Below are 24558 nucleotides of genomic sequence, written 5' to 3'. Positions count from 1 at the left end.
TTTAGACCGCAAAGAGCTTTAAATAACAATTGATCATGAAGTCAGTGTAGAACTGGTATATTCCACTTTTGTGATCAGTAAGGAGCAGTGATTCACCATAAAAATGTTCTTAAGCGTGATACTCTACAAAAGTTTTTACAATTCAGAGCCAAGATCTAAACCAGAAGTGGGAGCGATCAAGACAGCTAAATCCTTTAATAATCTACCATGTAACTTCCAGCGTAAATCATCGCCTGATCTGCCTACATCATTGAAATGTGATGTAAATATCGCTGAATCCTATCTAATATAAGTGACTCTAATTTGGACTGTGATTTGCCTTATCGGACCTTATTTGGACCGGAATAATCTGAACGATTATGGCTGGGTTATGGGTTACCAAGTTAAGCAGCTACTAATCACCTTCTGGCAAACTTATGACCACTTGCTGGAAAGTAGACGAGAAACAACTGCTATCGGCGACAAAATACAAATTTCATGCAATGATCAGTTTTACTTTTACAGATAATTATTAACTATTGTGTTGAAATTACAGTAGCGTAATCATTTATAAACCCCAATCGCTGATTGAAAACCGACGACATATCGACTCAAGATTTGTAATAGTGGAGCGTAAATAGGGATGTTGAGGACTAGATCAAGAGAAAACTGAATCTAAATTTCAAGGTGATAAAAGATGGTTTGATTAATGATTTGTGAATCAAAATATCTTCGTCAAAAAGGTGATAATAATCGTACGTTTACAAACATTTATTGTCTTAGAACTTTCCACTGATTAGATTTAGAGATAGGCCTGGCCCGTGTGTGACTGGGATGAATGAAGTGAAGAAGGTGCTATAAAACTGGTATGAAGTTAAGGTGAGGAAAACTGTGGACAATGCTGCATTGGGTGAAAGTGTGAGTTTAGCTGGAGCCGTCCAGGAATAGCATAGTGTAAATTAATTGGAGCATCGTCTGTAAAATCATATTGAGATTAAATAGGTAGGTATTATTCTCTCTACTTTAAACTTCGCAGCTTTAAACGACCGTCACGTCCGCGCTAATTTAAACACAATGAAATATCTTAAGATGGAAAGTGGCTCGCCAGTGAGATGTTTGCTTGTCATTTTTACTCTCTACTCTGTGCCATGTCATTTGAACAATGCTACTCAGTGTTCTTTAGACCACATATAATATTCTCAATCTTCATATTATACTCATTCCTCACTATTCATGACAGTTTTTAAATGATTTCTTGTTACACTACTATTTAATTTTGTTTTTAATCACAAAATGACAAAATGCCAGATAGGACCCATGTAATGCTCCCATATGTAGCGGTCTGGTTCCTTCTCATAGCCCCCAGCACTGGAGGATGGGTTAAAGTAGCTAACTTCTACTCACACCCTCGCTACGATCAGATTCTCACTCCTCTAGGGAAGACTGAGGATGACTTGCTCGTCCTCGCAGTTGATACGGTGGGTTCTTTATTCGAATATCTCAAATCATACTTCCCTCTTATTTACCCCAAGAAATGCGACAGATTTGTACTTTGTAGTGTTTTAATTATGTCAGCACTGTGAGCAATAGAGTTTATTGAAAATAAATGAGTATGTTCACTTCACAATGTACACACAATGTACACACAATGTACACACAATGTACACACAGTGTACACACAATGTACACACAATGTGCACACAGTGTACACACAATGTACACACAATGTACACACAGTGTACACACAATGTACACACAATGTACACACAATGTACACACAATGTACACACAATGTACACACAATGTACACACAATGTACACACAATGTACACACAATGTACACACAATGTACACACAGTGTACACACAATGTACACACAATGTACACACAATGTACACATAATGTACATACAATGTACACACAATGTACACACAATGTACACACAGGAGGCAGAGCAAACAAGAATTCCTATAAAGAGTGCTCCGTACTATGGACTTTCTGAAGAGTGGACTTATATAAACGGTAAGTTGATCATGTTGCAATTCTTTTTTAACATGTCTGTTCTCAAAGTTCCTTTTTAAAAAGCCATCTCAATCTTTTTTTAACGTTGTTAACACGATTAACATTGTTAACATTTTAACACCTCCTCCAGATACGATGTACTTCGGCAGAGTCAGTGTCTTTACTCGCAATTACGCCAACGAGGATGTTGAGCACAATGTTCTCAAATTTCAAGGTTCTTTTACTCAGTTATTATCGGGTACTTTATCAATCGGGGAGGGGGGGGGGGCACATGGTCACAAACCGCTAGGTTAAGGAGCGTTATGTGACCATCGACAGATTACCGAATTACCAAGAAGTTGTACTAGGGATGTACAAATTAGAGTTTTAGGAATGTTTCCTCACTTTATTTATCCGGGCAGGTAACATGACGGTTCAAGCAGAAGACCACAGTGTAATGTCTGTAGTGAGGAATGACCAGGAATTCTCTGGATATCTCTGTAACATGGGGTGAGTAAAAACTAGCAGTAGTAACTAGTAGTGGTATTAGTAGTGTGGGGTAAGTCCTGTTTATCCTTGGAGTTTTATTTCGCTGAAAATACCGGTAATACATCCGGATCTCGATGGCACTCTCGTGGCACTCTCGTGGCACTCTCGTGGCACTCCCGTGGCACTCTCGTGGCACTCTCGTGGCACTCTCGTGGCAATCTCGTGGCACTATGGCGGCCCATTTATTCTGGGACATGAGCCGAAAATTTTAAAATTGCACTTCAACAGATAGAACGTTGAGTACCTCAATAGTGTCTTGTACCATCCTCAGTGACCCTGTAAGATGGTCATTTAAGGAAAATTGAGTTAAAACAGTGCAATTTGGGTCGCGGAAAGCTGCAATTCGAATATGTTCTACCGTTAGGACATATTAAAAATGTTCATTGCATCAAAGTTACAAAGTTTTCTCCGGATATACTGCTTCCAGTACCTTGATGGCGACTTGTGCCACTCTGACCGACCTCACTAATTGTTTACTGGTCAAAATTTCAGTCAAACCGCGAAATTTCTGTCTAGGAGACGGGCACGGCAGAAAAGCTCATCTTCAAAAATCTTCCAAAATCTCTTTTTATCGGTAAAACAGTTGATCCATTATTCATCGTGGTATCAATGTTCTTGTAATAAGCGCTCAGGGGTTGCAATACTCGAGTAAACGCACTAACCATGTATCTAGATAGCCCGACCACTGTCCGCGGACAACTGTCCACGAACAACTGTCCACGAACACCTGTCTACCAGCTCTGTCAAATGTTGCTTATATACCAAGGATCTACAGGAAATATTTCCTTGTAAGTTTTTAGAGGGCGATCTGTGAACAGACAACTACCTCATTCCCAACTATAGGAACTAGAATTCCTATACTATCCCAACGAGCTTCTTTTGATTGGTCGGCGTCGACTGTAAGCCTTCCTTGCGGTGGCTTTCACAACGCGTCCCCATTCTCCAACTCCTGCTGCTGGAGAGAGAGACTCCCAAATTATATACCATAAATATATTATACATAGATATCGACAACAGACTCCGAGAGTCTTGAAGTTCTGTTACCACCGCCCCTGGTGCAACCCCTTACGGGTTAACGATGGGGAGACAGGGACTTCCAGGGACAGTCAATGCCTAGTAAACTGCAAGATGTCCTATTTGTATTAGTGGTTAATGGGATCCTCGAAAAGATCCTCCTTTAAAAGTCTATTGGTTGCCTCGATAAATTTTATAACCGTACTAATTCTAGCTGATACTATGTCTTCCCAGGTTAGAAATATATTACCGAAAATTCTTAACCTAATGGTCATGTATCCTATACAGTGACACATGAAGTGTTCCGAGGTTTCTTCCTCTTCTGGACAGTGTTCACAACGGGGGGATGTGAAATTGTTTGCCTTGTATTGGAAGTAGGCTAGGGGGCTATGTCCTGTGAAGAGCCAGGTTAGCCATCTTTGATGATTTCCTGCAAGTCCAAGATTCCTGTATTTATATTTGGTGAGTAGGATTGTTAGTGGTATTTTCCCTTTCTCGCTCAGTGCCGTGTTCCTGTATCTACGAAGATGAATTCCGTGTAAATACTCCTTTACTGCCGTCTTAATTGCTCCTTCGGATATGCTGATGAAGGGTTCAGGACCTAGAGCGATTGTGAGTGATCCTTCTCTGGCTAGTTCATCAGCTCTTTCGTTTCCTGGAATTCCTGCATGTCCTGGGACCCACCTGACATTGACTGAGTGGGTTTGTCCTAGTTTGTTAAGGTAGTTAATGGTATCAAGAACTAAGTTAGATGTGACCGTGTGGTGTGTGACTGCTAGGATTGCTGCCTGTGAGTCTGAAAAGAATGTTATACTCCCAGGTTCTGAAATATTGATAGTTGCCCAGTGAGCTGATGTGTTGAGAGCAAACAGTTCACACTGGTATACCGTTGCATTAGTGCCTAGGTGGAAACTTTGTCTCTGGACCTCGATTGCGTTTCTTATTACACAGTAACCTGCACCTGGGAACTGTTCTATTTTTGAGCCGTCTGTGAAAATAGCCCAATGTGTTGCTGGGGTGATTCCGACCTGCTGTGTTGCTTTAGACCGCTCCTGTATTATTGTTTTAAACTTCCGATCCAAAACTGTGGTAGTTTCGATAATGTCCGTAATTTTACATTCCATCGCTGGTATGGTTGACATAGCTTTGTCCAGATTGTATGCATGGGACTTACAGTTTCCTGTTCTGCTAAACTGGTAGTTAGAATTCCAATTACCGTTAATTTTGAGTCTCCGAGCTGAAAGTATGGCCAGTTCCTTGAGTTTTAGATCAATGGGTTTGATTCCTGCCATGATTTCCAAGTTTTCTAGTGGTGTGCTTTTGAGTCCTCTTGATATCATGATACTAGCGTGTCTCTGAATTGCCTGCATCTTGGTCTTTATGTATTGGGCTTCGTCTATTCTATGCTGCCATGCGAATGCAGCGTAACCTAGAGAAGGGAGAATAATTTGGTTTTATATCCATTATCCCAACGAGCTACACCAAGCATAGTTTCAGATGAGAACAGCCGCGATAAATCAGCAGGCTAGTACTCTTGATTATATATTTAAAGTCACTATTGTGACGGTACATTAGAACTAGACAGAAACAAAGGGCCTAAGTCGTTCGTTTTTTGTGAAGCATTATCAGTTGCTACTCTGCTTGTAGAAGGGGGATGATCAACTGCAACTGGAGGACTAGGCTGTAATACATCAGCTGGATGACTGGGTTGTAATACAGCGGCTGGAGGTGGTGAACTGATCTCGTAAGGTTGCTTAATCGTTTAATAAGCCTTGACACCACCGCTGATTGAAATTCGCGTGCGATAATGTGAACCCTGCTTGATTCAGGGGATACTGTTATTATGCAGTAATATGATCTGGTAGACAGTTGTTCGTGACAGTGGTCGGGCTATCTAGATACTGCCCAGGGTTATACATACTGTGTTCTACCGAATATAATAGCTGTGCTTATATTTGATACAAGAGAAACGACATTTTCGGACGTGAGGAGAGTTAGGACTTCTCAAACTATATTAAATCAATTCCTTCTGTAACGTCCTCAATAAATGCAATAGATTTGTAGTGTTTTAATTAGTTTAAAACATGTTTAAAATATGATACTAACCACTACAGTGCCAGTAAATTTCTGAAAACGAGGCTTTTGTTCTGGACCATTGTTCGTTCCCATACCCGGACCAAGGACTAACAGCCTCTATTGTCTACAATATAAATAATAAATATAAATACTATTGTAGTTAAGCTTTTGTTGAAGGTGTCACCCTGCTTGTATTGGATTTCTACTCAATCCTTGGCACTTTTTACTGGCCAAGGCACTAAGATTTTTAAGAAAAGGATCGAAGAGAGATTGAATACTGGAACAGATCTTAGAATGTTTAATAAGAGGGAACAACCTGATTAATCCTGATCACCTCAAATATCGTCACCTTTTGAAGGATGGGGATTTCATAGTTCACACAGTCCTAAGCAATCGATTCCTACATGGCTTTTTAACTAGACTCTTGTTTTTACTCCAAGGAAATTTTAAAATTAGGGGAAGGATTCATGAATCGTGACATCATGATTAAATTATATTTGTTTTAATTTCAGCGAACGAGTTCATGGAAAAAAGACATTCGTTAACATATGCCTGCACAATGTAACGGATTACGGAAATATCGACCCTTCAGGGATTAAAATACTCGTAAAAGAGGCTGGCTGCTCAGGTACACATTTTTATTAAGTTTGGTTGATATTTTTTCTTATCGGTAGATTCTTTTATAGTTATTAAGAAGCACTCCAGTATTGGATCAACGTCCAATTTAATGGTAGCCATGGTGGTGATGTTTGTTCGTGAGAAGTTGCTTTAACTATAATAATAGATGTTTAATTTGATTCTGGTGAGGAGGTTGAGCATCTATTTTTGATAGGAGAGTCTGGGGTTTGATAGGTCAATAGTGGAAGCTGACTAGTTAACTGCTGTCACGTGTTTGTTTCACTTCCCAACCAGAATCCACGTCTCAGCACAAGGCAGAGCCGCGCGGACAAATCACCACGTGACAAACAACCACGTGACAAATAACCACGTGACAAATAACCACGTGACAAATAACCACGTGACAAATAACCACGTGACAAATAACCACGTGACAAATAACCACGTGACAAATAACCACGTGACAATTAACCACGTGACAAATAACCACGTGACAATTATTTCAGACTGTACAAAATATAAAATACGGCCCCATATCCGGGGAAGCAGTCTGGAGTTTGGAATTCCTAACAGCGAGTCTAAATCTCAGAAATGGAACATCACGATAGAGTACTCTAGACACACTGTACTTTGCCAGTAAGTATGAAGTACGGGCAATGTGGAATTCTTAATTTTGATTTACGAGATTCTTTTTAAACGATTTTCAAATTCATTAAATTTCCGATGAGATGGGTTGACATTGTTTGGCAGATCATTATAATAAATGATCAGAAATTTGATGAATTTGAAAATCTTTTAAAAAGAATCTCGTAAATCAAAATTATATATAATCATTATATATGTGGTAAAAACATTTTCGTTTTATAAAACATGTTTTTTCATCAAATTGCGCTTCTAAAATGACACAGACGTACTTGAAAGAAACATAAAACTGACAGCTAATAATAATGACACCCCTATCTTTGCAGTTTCATCAAGGATTTATCGCCAGAGAACCTCAATTTCGTTATCATGAAGCAGAATCTTACTGTCAGTTCAATGTTCGAGTGCGTTTTCTTCTCTCAGCAGATCGACACTAAAGTTATGGGTATGTTTTTATCCTCAATTCTAACAGAATTTCAACTCTGGTCGGAAGCATTTGTATTTAATCTATTTTAACCCTTTTTAAAAAACTATAGCTAAGTTTGTCATATATTATCGAGCATGGTCAAAACATAAGACGTTATTTATTTCTAAAACAGTTAAAAGCACAGTTCACAAGTCAGCGCACTCTAGAATCAGTAACGTTTCTTGCCCGGTTCTTAAATCTTAAATTCTATTTCTAAGGTTCAAGGAAAGTTCATATTTAAACTAGATGATGAATCATAATCATAAACACATAAATTTCGTCATATCCTTTCAAGATACACATGACAAGTTCGAATTTGAGGAAATAGAAATAGTTCCAAGCCTTGCTAACACTGGAGATTGTAATGTCTTTTTTAAAGGTTAAATTTAACCTTCTTTCTAGGTTTTATCTCTTCTTTTTCTGATCTCTCCTGATGATCTTTTCGCTTCACTCTTGAGCACTTAAGAGTACTCCCTAAATATCTAGCAAATGTCCGGCGCTGCTCTCTGTATGGGGACATCCTCAGCCAATACACCAACGGGTTTAGTGCAGCATTCAGAATATACGGGACATACAGGAATAACAAGTTTCCGTACTTTTTGAACATTCCGTTGCTTGTCTTGGCTTCCAGCAAAGATGGTTTAAAGTCCAACAGAAATTGGTAGACAAAAGTTGGCATGTTACATAACAAGAAAACAACTATAACAAGCGTAATGGTAATCGAGGCGTGCCGAGCCTCACTTTCGCTCTCAGTTGTAACACTACGCCGCCCTTTAATCAGCGATATGGTGGACGCAACAAGACTGATGAAGATCAATATAGAAGGCAGGATTACTTCAACCTGAAAGAGCACGAAGAGAAACGTCTTGGCTCTTAGAGACTGCACGTGTTCGGTTGTTGCGAACACGCAGTGGGACCAGAGAGTAGGGTAGTAGGATCCTTTTATCCAGCCAGAAGCAAAGAATGCACCATCCAGAGTGAGCACTAGAGTTCCATATCCTGTTATCATCACAAATATGGAGGACAGCTTGACTTGTTCGAAAGGGAGCTTGATAAAGGGCCAGATTTCAATTGTTCTTGTTATGCTCAAGACAGCGACTAAAAATATGGACATCCTTATCAAGAAGACGTGCGTGGTGGTCCAGGCTCCACAAAATACAGAAGATTCAAATAGCATGGGTTTACGGTGGTTAAACAATGACATCATCACTGGAATGGTTAAAAGAGTAGTTAAAATATCAAATGATGTGATAACTATGTAGAGTTTGTTCATGTTGGGGACCCAACTCTTTCTCTTTTGCAAAAAGTAGCAGAATGCCGAGGAGTTTCCCAGGATTCCGACAATAAAGATAAGGGCTATAACACTTCCAATAGCTTTGTCAACTTTTGGGTTGGTGTCTGAAAACGAATCACTGTCCTCCGCCATCTCACAGTCTAAGATAAGAAAGGTTTCTGGGTTTTTGATCCTTTTTTTCCTTTTTGTCCTCTTTGTCCACAGACACTAAAAAACAAAAGATACGCGACGTACGTGTTAAACGGTACAGCAAGTGAGCAAGATTGAATGTTTCACTTTTACCGGTTAAATCTATAGCCTAAGCTTAATAGAACACACAAAAGAAACGCCAAGTAGGCTACATATCTTTTAACGCGGTTTTTGTGAGGTAACATTTACTCGATTGTTCCGAACCACGGATGCTCATTGGGGTGTCTGGTTTAAGAATAAGTAATGCTCTCGAGACAATCACAATTAGGTACATCATTAGTCATATTTGGTGCACCTTTGTGCTTTTATACGTTAAGAACTGTAAAGTGTATGCAAAGAATTATAATTTAACATTTGTTTGGTCAAATGATAAGTTCATAGGTGGTCCAAGACTATTGAGGCATTTATCAGTAGAATAAAAGAGAGTGTGGGCAAATCATCGCTACCGCATCAGGAGTATAATGGAATGAAAGAAATGATAAGAATGTGCCTCATTTTAATGTTTTGATTTTATTGTATTCGATAAAAGTTTGTATGCTTTTTGTTGGACCTCGCCACTTTGAAGAAATCGAGAAGTTTGCCAAATACAGCGAATAGCAACTTTCTACTGTCCATTTTTTTGGTTGAATAACACAATGTATAGTGTTTCTTCATCGGTTGATTGAAGGTTGGTTGAAAAGGCGATTGAAAATACGATTTATTAATACCATATTTGGTCGTTACCATCTACGTATTCTTCTCTAGCGACAAGATGGTTTTCTTTCTATCAGTGATTATTATAATTTATAATAACAAAAAGAAAATCCACAACTTAAGTTATCTAGACGTCTTTAAACCAAACTCTTTAATCGACCGATAAACTATGAAAACATGAGGATACGCGACACGCGGGTTTATTAAAATCTTTTGTGCAAATATTTTACCAACTATTTTTCAGAGATGTGGACTCCATTAGTTTTAGGACTGTCAGCAGTGGTTATACTGGGCGTGGCTGCAGCTGTTTTCTACAAGAAATGTAATAGAGCCTGTCTCCGTCAGCTAGTGAGTGGGTTATCTCGTTGTGTGTTCCTAGACACCGCGCTTCTTGTATTATCTGTACTGCTTTTTAGGGTCATTGTGGTATTTTACCATATGGATTATTCTGTTATGTTCGAGTATGGCGGAATCCCATTGCACTGAGAGTAAGGGGATATACGCTCAAAACATTGAAATAAAGGGGTGATCTAACGTTACCCTTGAAATAGGATATTATCATCCCCAATACCGGTAGTTACTCGGTATTTCACAACTTTAGTTTCGGAACATATTCTCAATTGTTAACATTACAATCTCCAGATGCCAACCCCGGACCAAGACACAGCAGCAGCCCCGTACCGTAGCTTCAACTCTTCCAACCACTGCGACAGCCCCAAACCGGGCCCCGCTGACAACAGCTATATCAAGATGAAAACTATAAACAGCTGCGGAAGTGATACAAATTCCGGGCCGGACTATGAGCGGTATAACTACAAGCAAGGGTCCAGCTACCCAGGACAGAACGGGTCCGGGATTAGCAGGCACTCGGAACCGCATTATGAGCGGATATAACGGAGGCCAGTTTGTCATGGAAGTGGATTTATTTTTTACTCGATTCTGTTTGACAGATTCTTGGGCCACTGTTTTATGGGCGTTGTTCTGTTTTCCGCCCTATTTTATCATGATGACTGAAATGGCTACTGCCCAAACTCTAATTTATTAATTTATCACTGTGATATGTTTTATTTTATCAAACATCATAGATATATTTTTAGAACTTTTATGTGACATTATTCGATTATTTTATTTTAATTCTAGATTTAGATCATAGACGATATTTTATTTGTAGATTTAGACGCTATTTTATTTTGTATGTTTTAGATTCTGTGTCTGTGAACGAGACTTTATCAAAATTATCACCTTTTTCATTTATTACGATTGTTTATTTTACTAAAGTACTAAGATAACTTCCATTCACCTTCGGTATCACTCTCATCCAGTATTGCATATCAACCTTTTGTTAAAGTTGGTGGCTGGCGATATTTGTTACAATTTACATGCGATTATTTAAAAAATTAGTCAAAATTATTGATTACTGGGCCGCGCTCAGCCTGTCATTCCGCTAAATCTATATTCTTATATGTTAATGAACATAAAAGCCTGGGGTCCTCAGGTAAAATTATTGATAGACGAGGTAGATAAATGGAAAATTGATAGAAAGTAGAAAAATGTAAAAATACTTACAGTAGGCAGTGCGCCATCGACAATAAGACGCGCGCGCTGACCATTGAATGGTTTTTAGCTCTTATTTCGGCCAGCACATTATTTTTGAAACAATCGAAAAGTTATAATACTTCCCATATAACAATTTTGTTGAAATTTGGTCAGCTTACGTAAACACTTATGTTCTACTGAACCTAATTTAGTTTGAGCAATTTCGATGCTCAGAATTTGAGTTATCAACGAATTTATACCTATTTTGTCATTTTTAGACCTCTTAATCAAGGCCAATCTCTCCCAACTAAATTAGGTTCGGTAGTTAAGTATGATTGAAAGGTTCTGACAAATTTTCAGCATGATTCATGTTCAGGAACCGAAGATATGACAGAATAATACGACAAAAATCAACGAATTTCGTCAAATTACGCGACTTTTACACCTAATTTTGCTCCAAAAGCCGCGCACCATCAAATATGGCACCTAGGCGAAACTCACTAATCATTCCAAAATACTTACAGCATACAGGTTGGCCATGTGCCAACTCGGGATAAAAATGATCCCGAGTGGCGGGATCACTTTTAAGCTTAAAGGGCCGAAAAGATAGTTTATTTAAAATATTAAAAAATGAGCTCAAGAAAGTATAACTATATCATGCAATTTATTATAACAAGTATTATTTTCATAGATTATCTGAGTTTACATCTTGATTATTGATAAATTGATCTTTTAACTTGTTCGTCATAATTGATAACTTTCTTTCTTCAAGTTTTTATTGATTATTGAAAAACATCACCCTCGCAGGACAATGTAATAATAATGATAAATCACTCTACTGTCTACACTCGATTGTCACGTGACTTTTTTAACACGTTCTCTATGTGGCCCTGAATCATGAATAGCTATTCAGTATTCGAAACCCTAACTCTCTAATCTGATCCCAACCCTAACCCTAACCCAATCCCTAACTAAAGCATATGCTGAAACCCTAACCCTAACGAGAAATTAGGCAAACTTCCTAATATGGTCATCGAGAGAGTTTTTCGCCAGGGGAGCATTTAAACCCTATGTCATGTGGGGTGATTCGGAATCAGCGTTCGAAAATGCATCGATTCAACTTTAAGTGAGTATCATCTGTCGGGGGAAATATGAATAGCAAGGAAGCTAGACTCACAGTGGTGCGCCCACCTACGAGTGGTATTGAAACGTAGCGCGCCTGAAACGTAGCGCGCCTGAAACGTAGCGCGCCTGAAAGCATGACAATGTCAGCCGCGCCGTAAGCTTTCATTAGGTTTTAGGTATCGCGTCCGCGGCAAACAGAAGATAAATCGGAAATTGTGGAACCAGATGATACGGTTTTTGAGGCATTTTGATACGGTCATTTTAGTCTGTTAAAGTAGTCTCAGAGTGCTGGAAATGGTTTCACGGTGTAACTGTAGGGGGATGTGTTTACTAACTATTTTGACGTCAAAATTGTCGCCAGAGGCTCCCTGAGTAATGGAATGAACGGAATGAACAAAAATGAAATTTTTTCTAAAACTCGTCGGATTGCCCCAAAACAGGTCGGAATCGTTTGGTATTGACCCTTATAGTGTTCCTACAAAGTTTGGTGGCCCTAGCACTCCCAGAACGCCCACTAGAGACTTGATTCCATTTCCGTATCAGAAAGCTGGTTCCTGAGTATCCGATATTGATACGGTCATTTCAGTCTGTTAAAGGGGCTGCAGAGTGCTGGAGATGATTGTACGGTGTAGGGGGATGTGTTTACTAACTATTTTGACGTCAAAATAGTCGCCCAAGACTCCCTGAGTCATGGTATGAACGAAATGAACAAAAATGAACATTTTTCTAAAACTCGTCGGATGGCCCCAAAACAGGTCGGAATCGTTTGGTATTGACCCTAATAATGTTCCTACGAAATTTGGTGGCCCTAGCACTCCCAGAACACCCATTATACCCTTGGCTGGATTCAAGAATTTAGAACCAGTTGAGCAGATAAAACGGATTTTGAGAAATTTTGTCTGCTTGTGTTGTTGCAGAGAGTTGAATTTGGTTCAACAGTATTCAAACAAGATGTGTTCCAACTTAGTTTTGTAGCCCTACCATTTTCAGCCTTACCATTTTCAGAACTTGCTTCTATTTTTGGAACTTGGTGAAAAGCCAAAAATAGAAGCTAGCAGAATTGGTTTGATCAAATCCAAGGATAAGAAACAGGTGGCTGATAGACCTGTTAAGGTGACTTTGACGAGCTCTACAATCGTGCAGCAGATTTTGACTAGAGCAAGGCATCTCCGTAGCTCGGAGCATTTCGGTAAAGTCTTCATCAGTCCAGATAGGTCTCCAGAGGAACATGCCGAACAGCAAAAGCTTGTTTTAGAACTCAAGAAGAGATCAAACGACGAGCCAGATAAGAGACACTTCATTAGAGGAGGTAAAGTGTGTAGTGTGGACAAAACTGTTGTTTGAAATGTGTTAAGACAGAGTTTTGTTTGGATTTATGGATTCGTGGCTCGCTAAGATTTTAATTTTTTGATAAGCTTCTAAATCACATTCGTCTTTCAACACAAGACTGTCAGTCTTCTAGAATATAACACAGCGCTTAGAAGCAAGATTACAGTCGGATATAAAGTTCGCGTAATCCAGTTAAGTATATTAACTGAGGACTGCACCAGGGTCAAATCATGGTGACAGAACGTAAATGTTATTTAATATTATTTAATAGATTTATTTTTATATTATAGTTGTTATATTCAGTATCGTGACCGATCTATCAGTGGCGGGGGCCACATATAAATATCATTTGCACTCATTAACTTAGTCAGGGTCTGTCAATTTGTCCCAAAAGTGTTTTGCCAGGTTTGCCTTAAAAGTTCCGGCATCACTTATCTCTTTAAGGTCAGTTGGTAGGTCATTCCAGACACTGTGTGTTCTGAAGAAGAAGCTTTTCTTAAAGGAGTGAGCTTTTGCTTCCACAGTACACTTCAGGGAAAGGTGGTCGTGTCTGTTCTGTCGCCTCTGGTTGATATCAGGCATTTGAGATGTATCAACTTCATTATATCTCGAGGGTTGCCTTATAATAATAAGGAGGTAATTTCAACGATTTCGAAATTTTACCTTTAAAAACATTCCCTTGTGTTTAGGTAGGTATATCTGTCGATAACAGACTGAATATGGCACTTTATACTCATTCAAGTTGGCATTTAATTTATATATAATGCCATTTAAATATCGTGGGAAAGCAGAATATATTCGAAATCAAGAATGAGCAAAATTCTCACCTTTCGCACGTGCAAACTTTGAGCGGACGTTGCGTGCGCAAACAATATTGAATCACCGTAAATTTTTGCATAGTGGTATTTAATATATAGTTTGATAAGCATGCAAAGTTTCAGAAGATTTCAAAAAGAACTTGAATCACAACGGGACTCCAAAGTTGATAAAAATCGTGAAAATAACGATTTTCAGTGATTTTAGCTATTTTAAATCAATTTGGGCGTGTCCCCACGTGTGCAACTTTTAGATTTTCAACTTTAAAACTAGCCTATATAATAATAATATTTAGACCTTAATAATAATAATATTTAGACCTTAATAACACAATTTAGACCTTTAAGAAGCAAAATTGAGCTCCACAACCCAAGGGATGGTCCAAGTCCAACACCAGAGAATACTAATTCACAACTTTTGTGTTTTTATAAAAGTATTCTTCAAAAAAGCACTAACTTCAATAGCGAATATCTTTATGAAGGAGTAAGGTAGGAAACTTTTCCGGTAGATTTTCAGAATGCTTGAACAATTATCTACCTTACAAGACCTTTTCATACCTAACGTACGAAATGCGACGGTTTTCCCGAAATTTCGCCATATTTTCGGACCGCCAAAATTTCGGTCGTCGTAATAGAATCCGTCGCATTATTTTTAGCTTATTCCAATAATTGTGGCTTCATCGATTCATTTTGTTCTTGAAAAGTTAGTGATATAATGGTGGGACAAAAAAACACAATATTACATGATGAATTTAATGTCAAGTAATACGTTTTAAATTTACAATAAATTACATTTATGTGCTAACATAAAAGTCTTATAAGAGACTAAGTCAAGATAAACAATTTAATACCAAACTCAATAAGTCATGTGATGCAGATATACTGTCATTGATCAGTAGAGTAAAATTTAGATTTTAGATTGAAATACTAAAATCAGCACTAATCAGTAATCATCTTATTACTCAAGTCAATTTAAAAAGGATCTTGTTCCGGAAAAGTAACCACATGGACTGATATCTACGAGAAGGTTACTATCCGTCGGGAAACTAACGATGTGTCTCTTCAACATGATCGGTATGCGTGTGCCGTGAAGCGGATAAAGGACGGAAGAGGTTTGCTTGTTCCACAGTTGGTAACCGTTGGACATATTCCGTTAGAAGTTAGTAAACATTGTCACTATTTTATGTGCCACGGTGGGGAAATTAATGGAGTTGTTGAGGATAGCAGACACCGTCGTTCCCCTATGGCTATACCCTCCGGTGGATTGGAAGTCAAGTTGAAACTTACTTTCAAAGGCCTCGGAGACATCGTGTACAAGATGAAGCAGCTTATCCGAGAATCTTACTCCTGGGAGTACACTGGAGAACAGCGTGAAACTGAAAGAGTCGAGCCGGACCCCTTAGAGGAAGATGAAGAAATCGATTTATAAGTTTCATTTTGTTTCAACATGATTTTACCGATTTTTAGAAAATTTTGAATTTCCTTTGTGTCAGAAAACAAAATGATGAAAAATACCCTTATTTTCTGTGACGTCCGAAATGTGACGGTTTTTGATCAATTTCGCCATATTTTTGGACCGCCAAAATTTCGGTCGTCGCAAATTGGTCCGCAACAAAAAAGTCTTGTAAGGTATATATATATATATTATGATTGGCTACTGGGACACGTCATACACACGGTTGGATTGTTAATTCGGTTGAAGTACCTTTACATCCATTATCACCATAATCTGAACATGATTTATTAAAAATTTGCAATATCGAAAACGAAAAATCTGAATAAACTGAAAATTTTAAAACTGAAAGCTGCACTCAATTGATGGAAGGCAAAAATTTACTCATAACTAGCAAGGTAATAACTACAAATGAACAGCAGATTTATAAATCTGCTGATAAAAATTAGATAAAAGACATGGTAACTGATAACTTTGAAATTACACGTAAGCAGATAAATTGTTTAAAATTTCTGTCTCAAATCAAGTTTATAGTGCATCATGAATTTAGGCTTGTTCGATCAAAGTTATATTAGGAGATATTAGGAAAATAGTTCGGTCGGCCGGAAGGGAGTCCAGACTGAGTGTGGTGTGGAGGCAGGATCACCGAGAGACTCGAGATGCTTGTGAGAGTAGTGTACTCATCTAACCGCCATCCAGTATGTGCCACCGGCTATATATATATATATATGCTTCACGACAATCTGTTGTAAAACAGGGGTTCCATAAAACCCATTTCCCGATACTCCTGAAACATGAATTTTTTTTACAGTCGATTTGGACAAGGTCTAGACGCCCTGCAAAGTTTCAGATTTCTAACTCAATTTTAACATGGTTTTTAAGGCACCTGGATATGGCGATTTTGGGTTTTTTACCTAATTTCGTATAACATGCTGGCGCGTATTTTGCGCAAATTTCTTAAAAACCTCCACATAACTATTTCTTATTCCTGTCATCTTTAACATTGAATTAGAATGTTTTAAACTTAAATATACCTGCTGAACTACTTTCGATGAGTCTTAATGCCTGTAAAACAATAAAGGGGATATAATAGTATAGGGGGTAAATAGTGTTGTCAATATAAGGGCAATGGTTATGCTTGCCAGCATTGTGATCATTGTGGTAATTTAATTTCCCGAAGCTGCAAGATTTTGCAGTTTTTAATTTCCGGGTGCAGATAATTATATAATAGACTTAAAATAGAATTAAAGTCGATGTACCAAGCGCTTAAGGGCCGTTGCAATCTATAAAAGTATAAATAAATTGAATATTGGAGGCACTATTTAGTCTCGTCTAACTCTAATATCATAATGCGAATAAAATGGGGATGACAGGCTCTGTTAACTTGGTGAGAAAAATCGCCATCAGGTCTAAATTCTTTTCTTTCTCAAGGGCTCAAGGTATAACTATATGTAATAAGATTTCAGTGATGTTTCTCCGTTTATTATTCGCATTTGTTTATTTTATACGCATAGTAATAGAGTTATAGCTTAAAGCTGATATTACGAATATGCGATTGCGCGTGACACGCTAATATTATTATTATTGACACTCTGCTGCATGATATGGCTCCAAAGAAGCCCTTTATAAGTATAAGTATAAAATTGAAAATGTTCATTTGGTTGTTAGTTAAAATGTTATGCTTTTTACTGAGATTAAAGCTGACTTAAATTAAATAGTCAAACGCTGCCCAAGGATGATCTGATTAATAACTTTACACTCGACTATCACGTGACTGACTTAAACACGTTTTCCAAAATAGAAGTATATGGCCCTGAGAGACTATTTAAAACCCTAACACTAACAGTAACACTCTACTCAAACACTTAATGAGTTTTGAACCTAAAATAGCTTACTGATGATGCCACCATCCTCAGTAAGAACAACAGATATACAAAATTGTACTGCACCTTATCAAGCGCGGGACACGGTGGTCTGAACAATCACCTCCGTACCATTTGCAAATCAATCACCATAATTGCCTGTCCTACGTGCGGCAATGAAGAAGAGACTGTCTCGCACTTTCTTGGACAGTACCCAGATATTGCACATTTAGCAAAAGCTCAAGCTGGGTACTGTATTGCACAACTGCCAGGGCAATACTTTCAGGATTATTTTAGAATATTACCTCACCACCAACGACGTCTTTGACAACCAACATATTAATACTATTGCCAACTCGCACTAAGCACCTTCTTGTGCCCACTGCCCGAGGAACTGGACTAATATAAACCGAAATGACCTAATGCATTTTCTCGTGCTGTTTTAGCTCATTATCTCTGGTACTGGTAGTGGTTATACTTATCATCCTCTCGGCGCAGCATTCGGATATTTAATTTTATCAATTTCCCCTCATTCTACTTGCCACTTTACCCCTTCGTACTCGTAGCTGTTCATAGATTCCCCCGGCATCTTCTAATTCCTGGAGGGTTGCCACACCCCAAAGGCAGCAGAGCATCTTCATACTATCCTTTTGTGGGCCACCTAGGTCCCGCTTCTCTATTTAAAAAAGGAAAATAATTAGCTTATACTGAGCAGAAAAAACTATTGTGTTGATCCTGACATGTACTAAATTTAAATTTGATAAGAGGTGCACAATAAAATTAAACTTGATCGGATTTTCAACATTTTTGTATCATTGTTTTTTTGAAAATGTGAGCTTCTTCACAATACCAAATTTTACAATACCAAATTTGTTATACCTTTTTGGAATGATTAGTGAGTTTCCTTTTGGTGCGTAAAAGTCGGGATGATGATTATAATACTCGACTGTCAGTTGACTTTTTAAACACGTTCTCTTGGTGGACCTGAATGACTACCTTATCGGACCTTATTTGGACGGACATTACTTGAACGGACACAATTATGAACGGACATTAATATGAACGCTAGAAGGCGATCAAAACCATCAAAAATCCGAATTTTTTTCATCTTTTTTTTGAGGTTTTTTTAATTTTAGCAAATGATTAAGGAAGAAAAAAAATAGTCGCAAGGAAGAAAAATACCTTGTTTTTATTGATTCAACGATATTGTTTAGTTTAATGATAGCTATTGAAATTGACTGACATTAAAAAGTTGTCATATGCTGGACAAAAAGTTCGAAATGGAAAAAATGTTTGAACAAATTTCAACGGACTTTAACTTGGACGGACATTAATTGAACGGACTTTATTTGAACGGACATTAAGATGAAGGCTAGGGCCTCCAGCGTTCAAGTAATGTCCGTCCGAATAAAGTCCGATAAGGTAGAACCAAAAACAGTTCGCTGTCATTTTCTTCCAGTAAAAATTACATTATCAACAACACCAAGATTTAAATCAAGGTAAAGACATGCAACAAATATCAGTTATGAGCAGTTATTAGTCATCAGTTTTAAACAATCAAATTTTCTAGGCTTAAACCTTTAAAGCTTCAAATCGAATCCGAATTCCGAACACTTTTTATTAGATATTGTTTTTATTCATTTTCAGATTTTAAACCAAACGAATGCATTGTAACTGTGATCTGTTCATTAAAATGTTACTGTTCAGTATTCATCTCGTGTACTTTTTGTGCTCACTTTATGTTTCGTTCGAGGATATGTTTGGAAGCCTCGCTGTACGGATACCCAGTTTCCAAGCCTTGGTAATCAAGCAATCGAGCCAATGCCTCGAATTCTTGCACACCTGGAGCTGTATCGTACCTGCACTCTTCATTCCCGTAGACGGAACTCTCCAGAATTTGCTGGTTGATGAGTTTGCTAGCCGGTATGGGGGTGTGAATGTATCCACAGTTAACATAACACTGGCACACTTGGTGGAGGAAGTGCATCTTGTTGAACGCCTCCTCGATAGTTTCTCCTCCTGTGAGGAGGCCGTGGTTTCGCATTATCAAAGTCTTGGAGGGAGCTGGGAAGTCCTTGCTTAGTGGTTCCTTGTCCTCCGAATTAAATATCACTCCTCTAAAGTCATGGTAGCTGATTTCCCCCAACTCCACATTCGCTTGAATGATGGGCTCGATTTTCTCCACTGCTGCAGACACGGCTATACCAGGCTCCGAGTGAATGTGCATCAGGCACCCAAGGTCAGGTCTGTTTGTGTGGATGGCTGAGTGAATGACAGCTCCTGTGGGTTGAAACGGGAACTTAGCGGACCCCTGATCAACCAGCTTGCCTGCAGAATTGATTTTTATAAGGTTACTCGCTGTGACCTCGGTGTAATGTATCCCGTACGGGTTAATAAGGAGATGGTCCTCGTTTCCTGGGATCCTGGTGGTTATGTGGCCGTATATGAGATCATCCCAGTTCAGGTAATGAGTCAGACGATAGGCTGTGGCCAAGACACTCCTCGTGGCACACTCCTCGGGCCCCCATTTCTCAAGGAGTGCTGGGGTTATGTCATTGATCTTTATCACGTGCTTTAGCTTCGACAGAAATCTTGCCATGTTGCATTTATAATGATCCTAGTAAAGGGTTTAAGTAAATTAATGATGATCAGTCTGACGCGTACAAAATTTTAAAGAGATAAGGTGAAATATACTAATTACAACACTACAAATCTATTATACATTTATTGAGAATTATGTAATGTAACGCGATGGAAGTATTTTAAGCGGGCATATTCTGTCCAAACCCAGGATACATGACATAAAAGATTCGTTTTAACTTGTTTGCATGAAAAGCATTAATACTAAGGCTTCGACCAGTTAATACGCGGTTCACATAAGTAGGGGCTGGGACAGAGTGTAACTGCAACTGAAGAGGAGCTGGGATCAACGTGGCCCACGTCCATGGGAGGCGGCCTGGAAATTGTAACAATTTACCGAAGTTTGACTATGCAAATTGCAAATATCGCTTCACGAAATTAATCAGGCGGGGAATAAAACTGCAAGTCTATCGACTCGATGCGGATGATCAAGTTGCTGCTCAGTACCAATTCCGGTTATGTATCCAGTTGAGCCTGATACGTTGGTAATGGTAGGAATAGGATGTCTCATGTGATATGTCACATACTTCTAGTCTTAGTATGACACATACATTCCTTACCTGGGGACCCTCACCCCTTAGTCCTTACCTTATTACCTAGGGACGCCTTACCTGAGGACCCCTTACCTGAGGACCCCTTACCTGGGGACCCCTCACCCCTCACCCCTCACCCCTCACCCCTCACCCCTCACCCCTCACCCCCCCCTCACCCCTCACCCCTCACCCCTCACCCCTCACCCCTCACCCCTCACCCCTCACCCCTCACCCCTCACCCCTCACCCCTCACCCCTCACCCCTCACCCCTCACCCCTCACCCCTCACCCCTCACCCCTCACCCCTCACCCCTCACCCCTCACCCCTCACCCCTCACCCCTCACCCCTCACCCCTCACCCCTCACCCCTCACCCCTCACCCCTCACCCCTCACCCCTCACCCCTCACCCCTCACCCCTCACCCCTCACCCCTCACCCCTCACCCCTCACCCCTCACCCTCACCCCTCACCCCTCACCCCTCACCCCTCACCCCTCACCCCTCACCCCTCACCCCTTGGCCCTTACCAGGGGACCCCTCACCCCAGTTTATTATGTTCATAAAGATTATGTTCATAAAGATTATGTTCTTAAAGATTATGTTCATAAAGAATGAGCAGGCTGAGCCCGCTCAGTAACATATTATTCCCGGCATTTAAAAAATATGTTAACAATTTTTTAGAGAGGCTGGCCTGGGTGGCCCACGAAAGGATGCTTTGCCTACCTCTGGGGTATGGCAGTCCTATGGGAGGATGCCAGTGGAATCAGAATGTGTAATCAAGGATGATGGTAAGTGTGGTGGGATGTGTCATAGATGAACACTTAAGTGGTGGCTGGGTGTATATAGTGAAGTAGAAGAGAAAGGCGAACTAAGACGACTCGTGACTCGTGAGTAGTCGCTATGTTACACCAGTCTGGTCCAGCTCCTCTGGCACTTATACTAATATATTGACGGAGAGGTTGTAGTCCCGGAAATAATATTGACCTCTAATTTGGGCAATAGCCGGGCACTGTCCGAGATCAAAGTGTGAGACAGTCCTCTCGGTCAACGCACATAGGACAAGCACTTGTGATTCCCGGCATGGACACAACTATAATTATAAACTTGTTGTTATAACTGGAAAAATATTCTGGTCATCAGCCAAATCAAAAATACAGTAAACATTTGGCTGATAAGGTTAATAAAAGTACAGCACCACAACGTTTATGCAATTCAAAATAAGTCACATGGGCAAATTAAAATACGCGGACATAACAAACTGTTGAAAATCTAAATTAGAGGCCATCTACTTAGGACGTCCGCCAAAATCGCAAATTTTCAGACCACCCCCTCCTGTCCGGGTGTGTCCGAATTTTCAAAACCACCCCAGCCCCCTCCCCCGGATGTCCGGATTTCCAGCTACTTTTAAAAGTACAAATATAACCAACTCAAATCCATTATTAATATAAAAATGTGAAGTTACTTAAAGTTAAAATAGACAATATAATACATTTAGTGTCGAACAAGTTTAGCAATAGCACAGTTAAATTTAAGTAATTAAGTAACCATCCATTCGAATAAGTTTTAAGGCAGTAGGAGAATATGCGAGTGTCTCGGCTCTCATGATCTGCTCTGGGAATCGATTTCTCGTTCAAAATATAGGGATTTAAACTTACAAAGTAATCAGTGTCAAAGAGTTAAAATAAATGGGACTTTTTTGTTAATTCTGCCAACATTTTCAGAAACCACCCCCTACGGCCCCTGTCCACATTTGTCCGAAATTCCAAAACCATCCCCCTCCCTATGGCTATTTGCCAGACGTCCTAAGTAGATGGCCCCCTACACGTTTTAAATACAATTTTAACAACGTAAACCGATAGGTATATTTAACTTTAAACTAAAACATCACGAGCGTGCAAAAATCATTTTACGCCCGAACATCGAAATGTTTTAAAAATATGTTCAATGTTGCCGGGAATATTATTATATTATATTATTATAATTAATAATATATTATATATATTTGACCAAAACCCATAATCATGGGTAGAGTGGAGCGCTGCCAGTGTCTCTCTTTCCCAAACAAAAGGCAATGATATCAATATCGCTTTTCCCACTCATTCATGGCTTACGAATTGTAATAAGTTTCGATTTATAACATGTAATCTATTTCAATTGTAAATGAATGGGAAAATCGAGCGACCGATTTCATTCTCGGTATCATTTTGCATTTGATAACGGTCATTCAAATTGATATCATTGCCTTTTGTTTGGGAAAGAGAGACACTGGCAGCGCTCCACTCTACCCATGATTATGGGTTTTGGTCAAATATAATCTCTTTTTGATTATATAATGTCAGGGTACTTTACAAAGCCGAAATGTAAACTCATAACTTCATTAATATTAATAAGGAGGTGATTTCAACAATTTCGAAATTTTTCCTTCAAAAACATTTCTTTGTGTTTAGGTAAGCATATCGGTCGATCACTGACTGAATATGCCACTTCATGCTCATTCAAGTTGGCATTAAATTCATATATAATGACATTGAACTGTCGTGGCAAAGCAGAATTTGTTCAAAATCACGAATGAGCAAAATTTGGACCTTCGCACGTGCAAACCTTGAGCGGAAGTTGCGTGCGCATCCAATATTGAATCACCGTAAATTTTTGCATGATGGTGTTTTATATATAGTTTGATAAGCATGAAAAGTTTTAAAGTATTTCAAGAAGAACTGTTATCACAACGGCACTCCAAAGTTGACGGAAATTGGTGAAAACAGCAATTTTCAGTGATTTTAGCAATTTTCTATCAATTTAGGCGTGACCCCACGTGTGCAACTTTTTGATTTTCAACTTTAAAACTAGCCTATGACACAATTTAGACCTTTAGGAAGCAAAATTGAGCTCCACAACCCAAGGGATGGTGTAACACCAGAGAATACTAGAACGTAAAATTAGCGTTTTTATAAAATTATTCTTTAAAAAAGCACTAACTTCAATAGCGAATATCTTTATGAAGGAGCAAGCTAGAAAAACTTTCCGGTAGATTTTCAGAATGCTTAAACAATTATCTAAGGTGAAAATGTCCTCAAATTTTAAATAAAATTACTCCTTAATGGCGTAAAATCGATTTGAAAAATGATTACTTTGTGAAAAATCAAGTTTTAAAAATGGTTAACTTGATGACGTCATCAAGTGGTGATGATGACGTTAAATTACTTTTTAACATAATGTAAACTAAAGTTTAAACAATTATCTTCAAGACCTGTGGTCCGAAATGGCTGTATCTTTAAAGCTTCTGAATCGACGGACACCTAAATATAGCCTTTAATTGACTGGCAAAGAGTCTATCCCTGAATCACAATGCTGGCAAGCATGACCGTGCCTCTTATATTCACAATACTATTTACCCCCTTTACTATTTACCCCCTTTACTATTTACCCCCTTTACTTTTATAACCCTTTATTGTTTTTCGGGCATTAAGACTCATCGAAAGTAGTTCAGCAGGTATATTTAAGTTCAAATCATTCTAATTCAATGTTAAAAATGACAGGAACAAGAAATAGTTATGTGGAGGTTTTTAAGAAATTTGCGCAAAATACGCACCAGCATGTTATACGAAATTCGGTAAAAAACCCAAAATTGCCATATTCAGGTGCCTTAAAAACCATGTTAAAATTGAGTTAGAGATCTGAAACTTTGCAGGGCGTCTAGACGTTGACCAAATCGACTGTAAAAAAATTTCGTGTTTCAGGAGTATCGG

At 38.9% G+C, this 24558-nt stretch overlaps 2 protein-coding genes and 1 long non-coding RNA gene across 3 annotated transcripts; 2 read left to right on the top strand and 1 right to left on the bottom strand.

Moving 5' to 3' along the window:
* The first annotated feature begins 1291 nt into the window (after positions 1 to 1291).
* Positions 1292 to 10700, top strand: LOC134822860 (uncharacterized). The gene is made up of 9 exons (XM_063834126.1): positions 1292 to 1457; positions 1926 to 2001; positions 2132 to 2215; positions 2403 to 2490; positions 6132 to 6247; positions 6744 to 6873; positions 7206 to 7324; positions 9766 to 9869; positions 10164 to 10700. The coding sequence occupies exons 1-9, from the start codon at positions 1302 to 1304 to the stop codon at positions 10413 to 10415; spliced, it is 1125 nt and encodes a 374-aa protein (XP_063690196.1). The 5' UTR covers positions 1292 to 1301; the 3' UTR covers positions 10416 to 10700.
* Positions 10701 to 11018: 318 nt separating this feature from the next.
* LOC134822859 (uncharacterized) lies at positions 11019 to 11781 on the top strand. The gene is made up of 2 exons (XR_010161228.1): positions 11019 to 11095; positions 11582 to 11781. It is a non-coding gene; the product is annotated as an uncharacterized LOC134822859 (long non-coding RNA).
* Positions 11782 to 18880: 7099 nt separating this feature from the next.
* Positions 18881 to 20522, bottom strand: LOC134823315 (alpha-adducin-like). Its single transcript, XM_063834737.1, has one exon. It carries the CDS (start codon positions 20238 to 20240, stop codon positions 19374 to 19376), a length of 867 nt encoding a protein of 288 aa, XP_063690807.1. The 5' UTR covers positions 20241 to 20522; the 3' UTR covers positions 18881 to 19373.
* Between the last annotated feature and the right edge of the window lie 4036 nt (positions 20523 to 24558).

The sequence above is a fragment of the Bolinopsis microptera genome, chromosome 11 (assembly GCF_026151205.1).
Source record: "Bolinopsis microptera isolate Bmic1 chromosome 11, MBARI_Bmic_1.0, whole genome shotgun sequence".
Lineage (NCBI taxonomy): Eukaryota > Metazoa > Ctenophora > Tentaculata > Lobata > Bolinopsidae > Bolinopsis > Bolinopsis microptera.
This window is presented reverse-complemented; position numbering and strand designations above follow the sequence as displayed.

What these genes read in the sequence shown, in the direction of transcription:
- LOC134822860 (XM_063834126.1), top strand. Translation starts at nt 1,302, where the DNA reads ATGCTCCCATATGTAGCGGTCTGGTTCCTTCTCATAGCCCCCAGCACT. An exon ending in AGAGTGGACTTATATAAACG is followed by an intron (nt 2,002 to 2,131) that starts GTAAGTTGATCA and finishes CACCTCCTCCAG; the next exon opens with ATACGATGTACTTCGGCAGA. An exon ending in AGACACACTGTACTTTGCCA is followed by an intron (nt 6,874 to 7,205) that starts GTAAGTATGAAG and finishes CTATCTTTGCAG; the next exon opens with TTTCATCAAGGATTTATCGC.
- LOC134823315 (XM_063834737.1), bottom strand. Translation starts at nt 20,240, where the DNA reads ATGGCAAGATTTCTGTCGAAGCTAAAGCACGTGATAAAGATCAATGAC.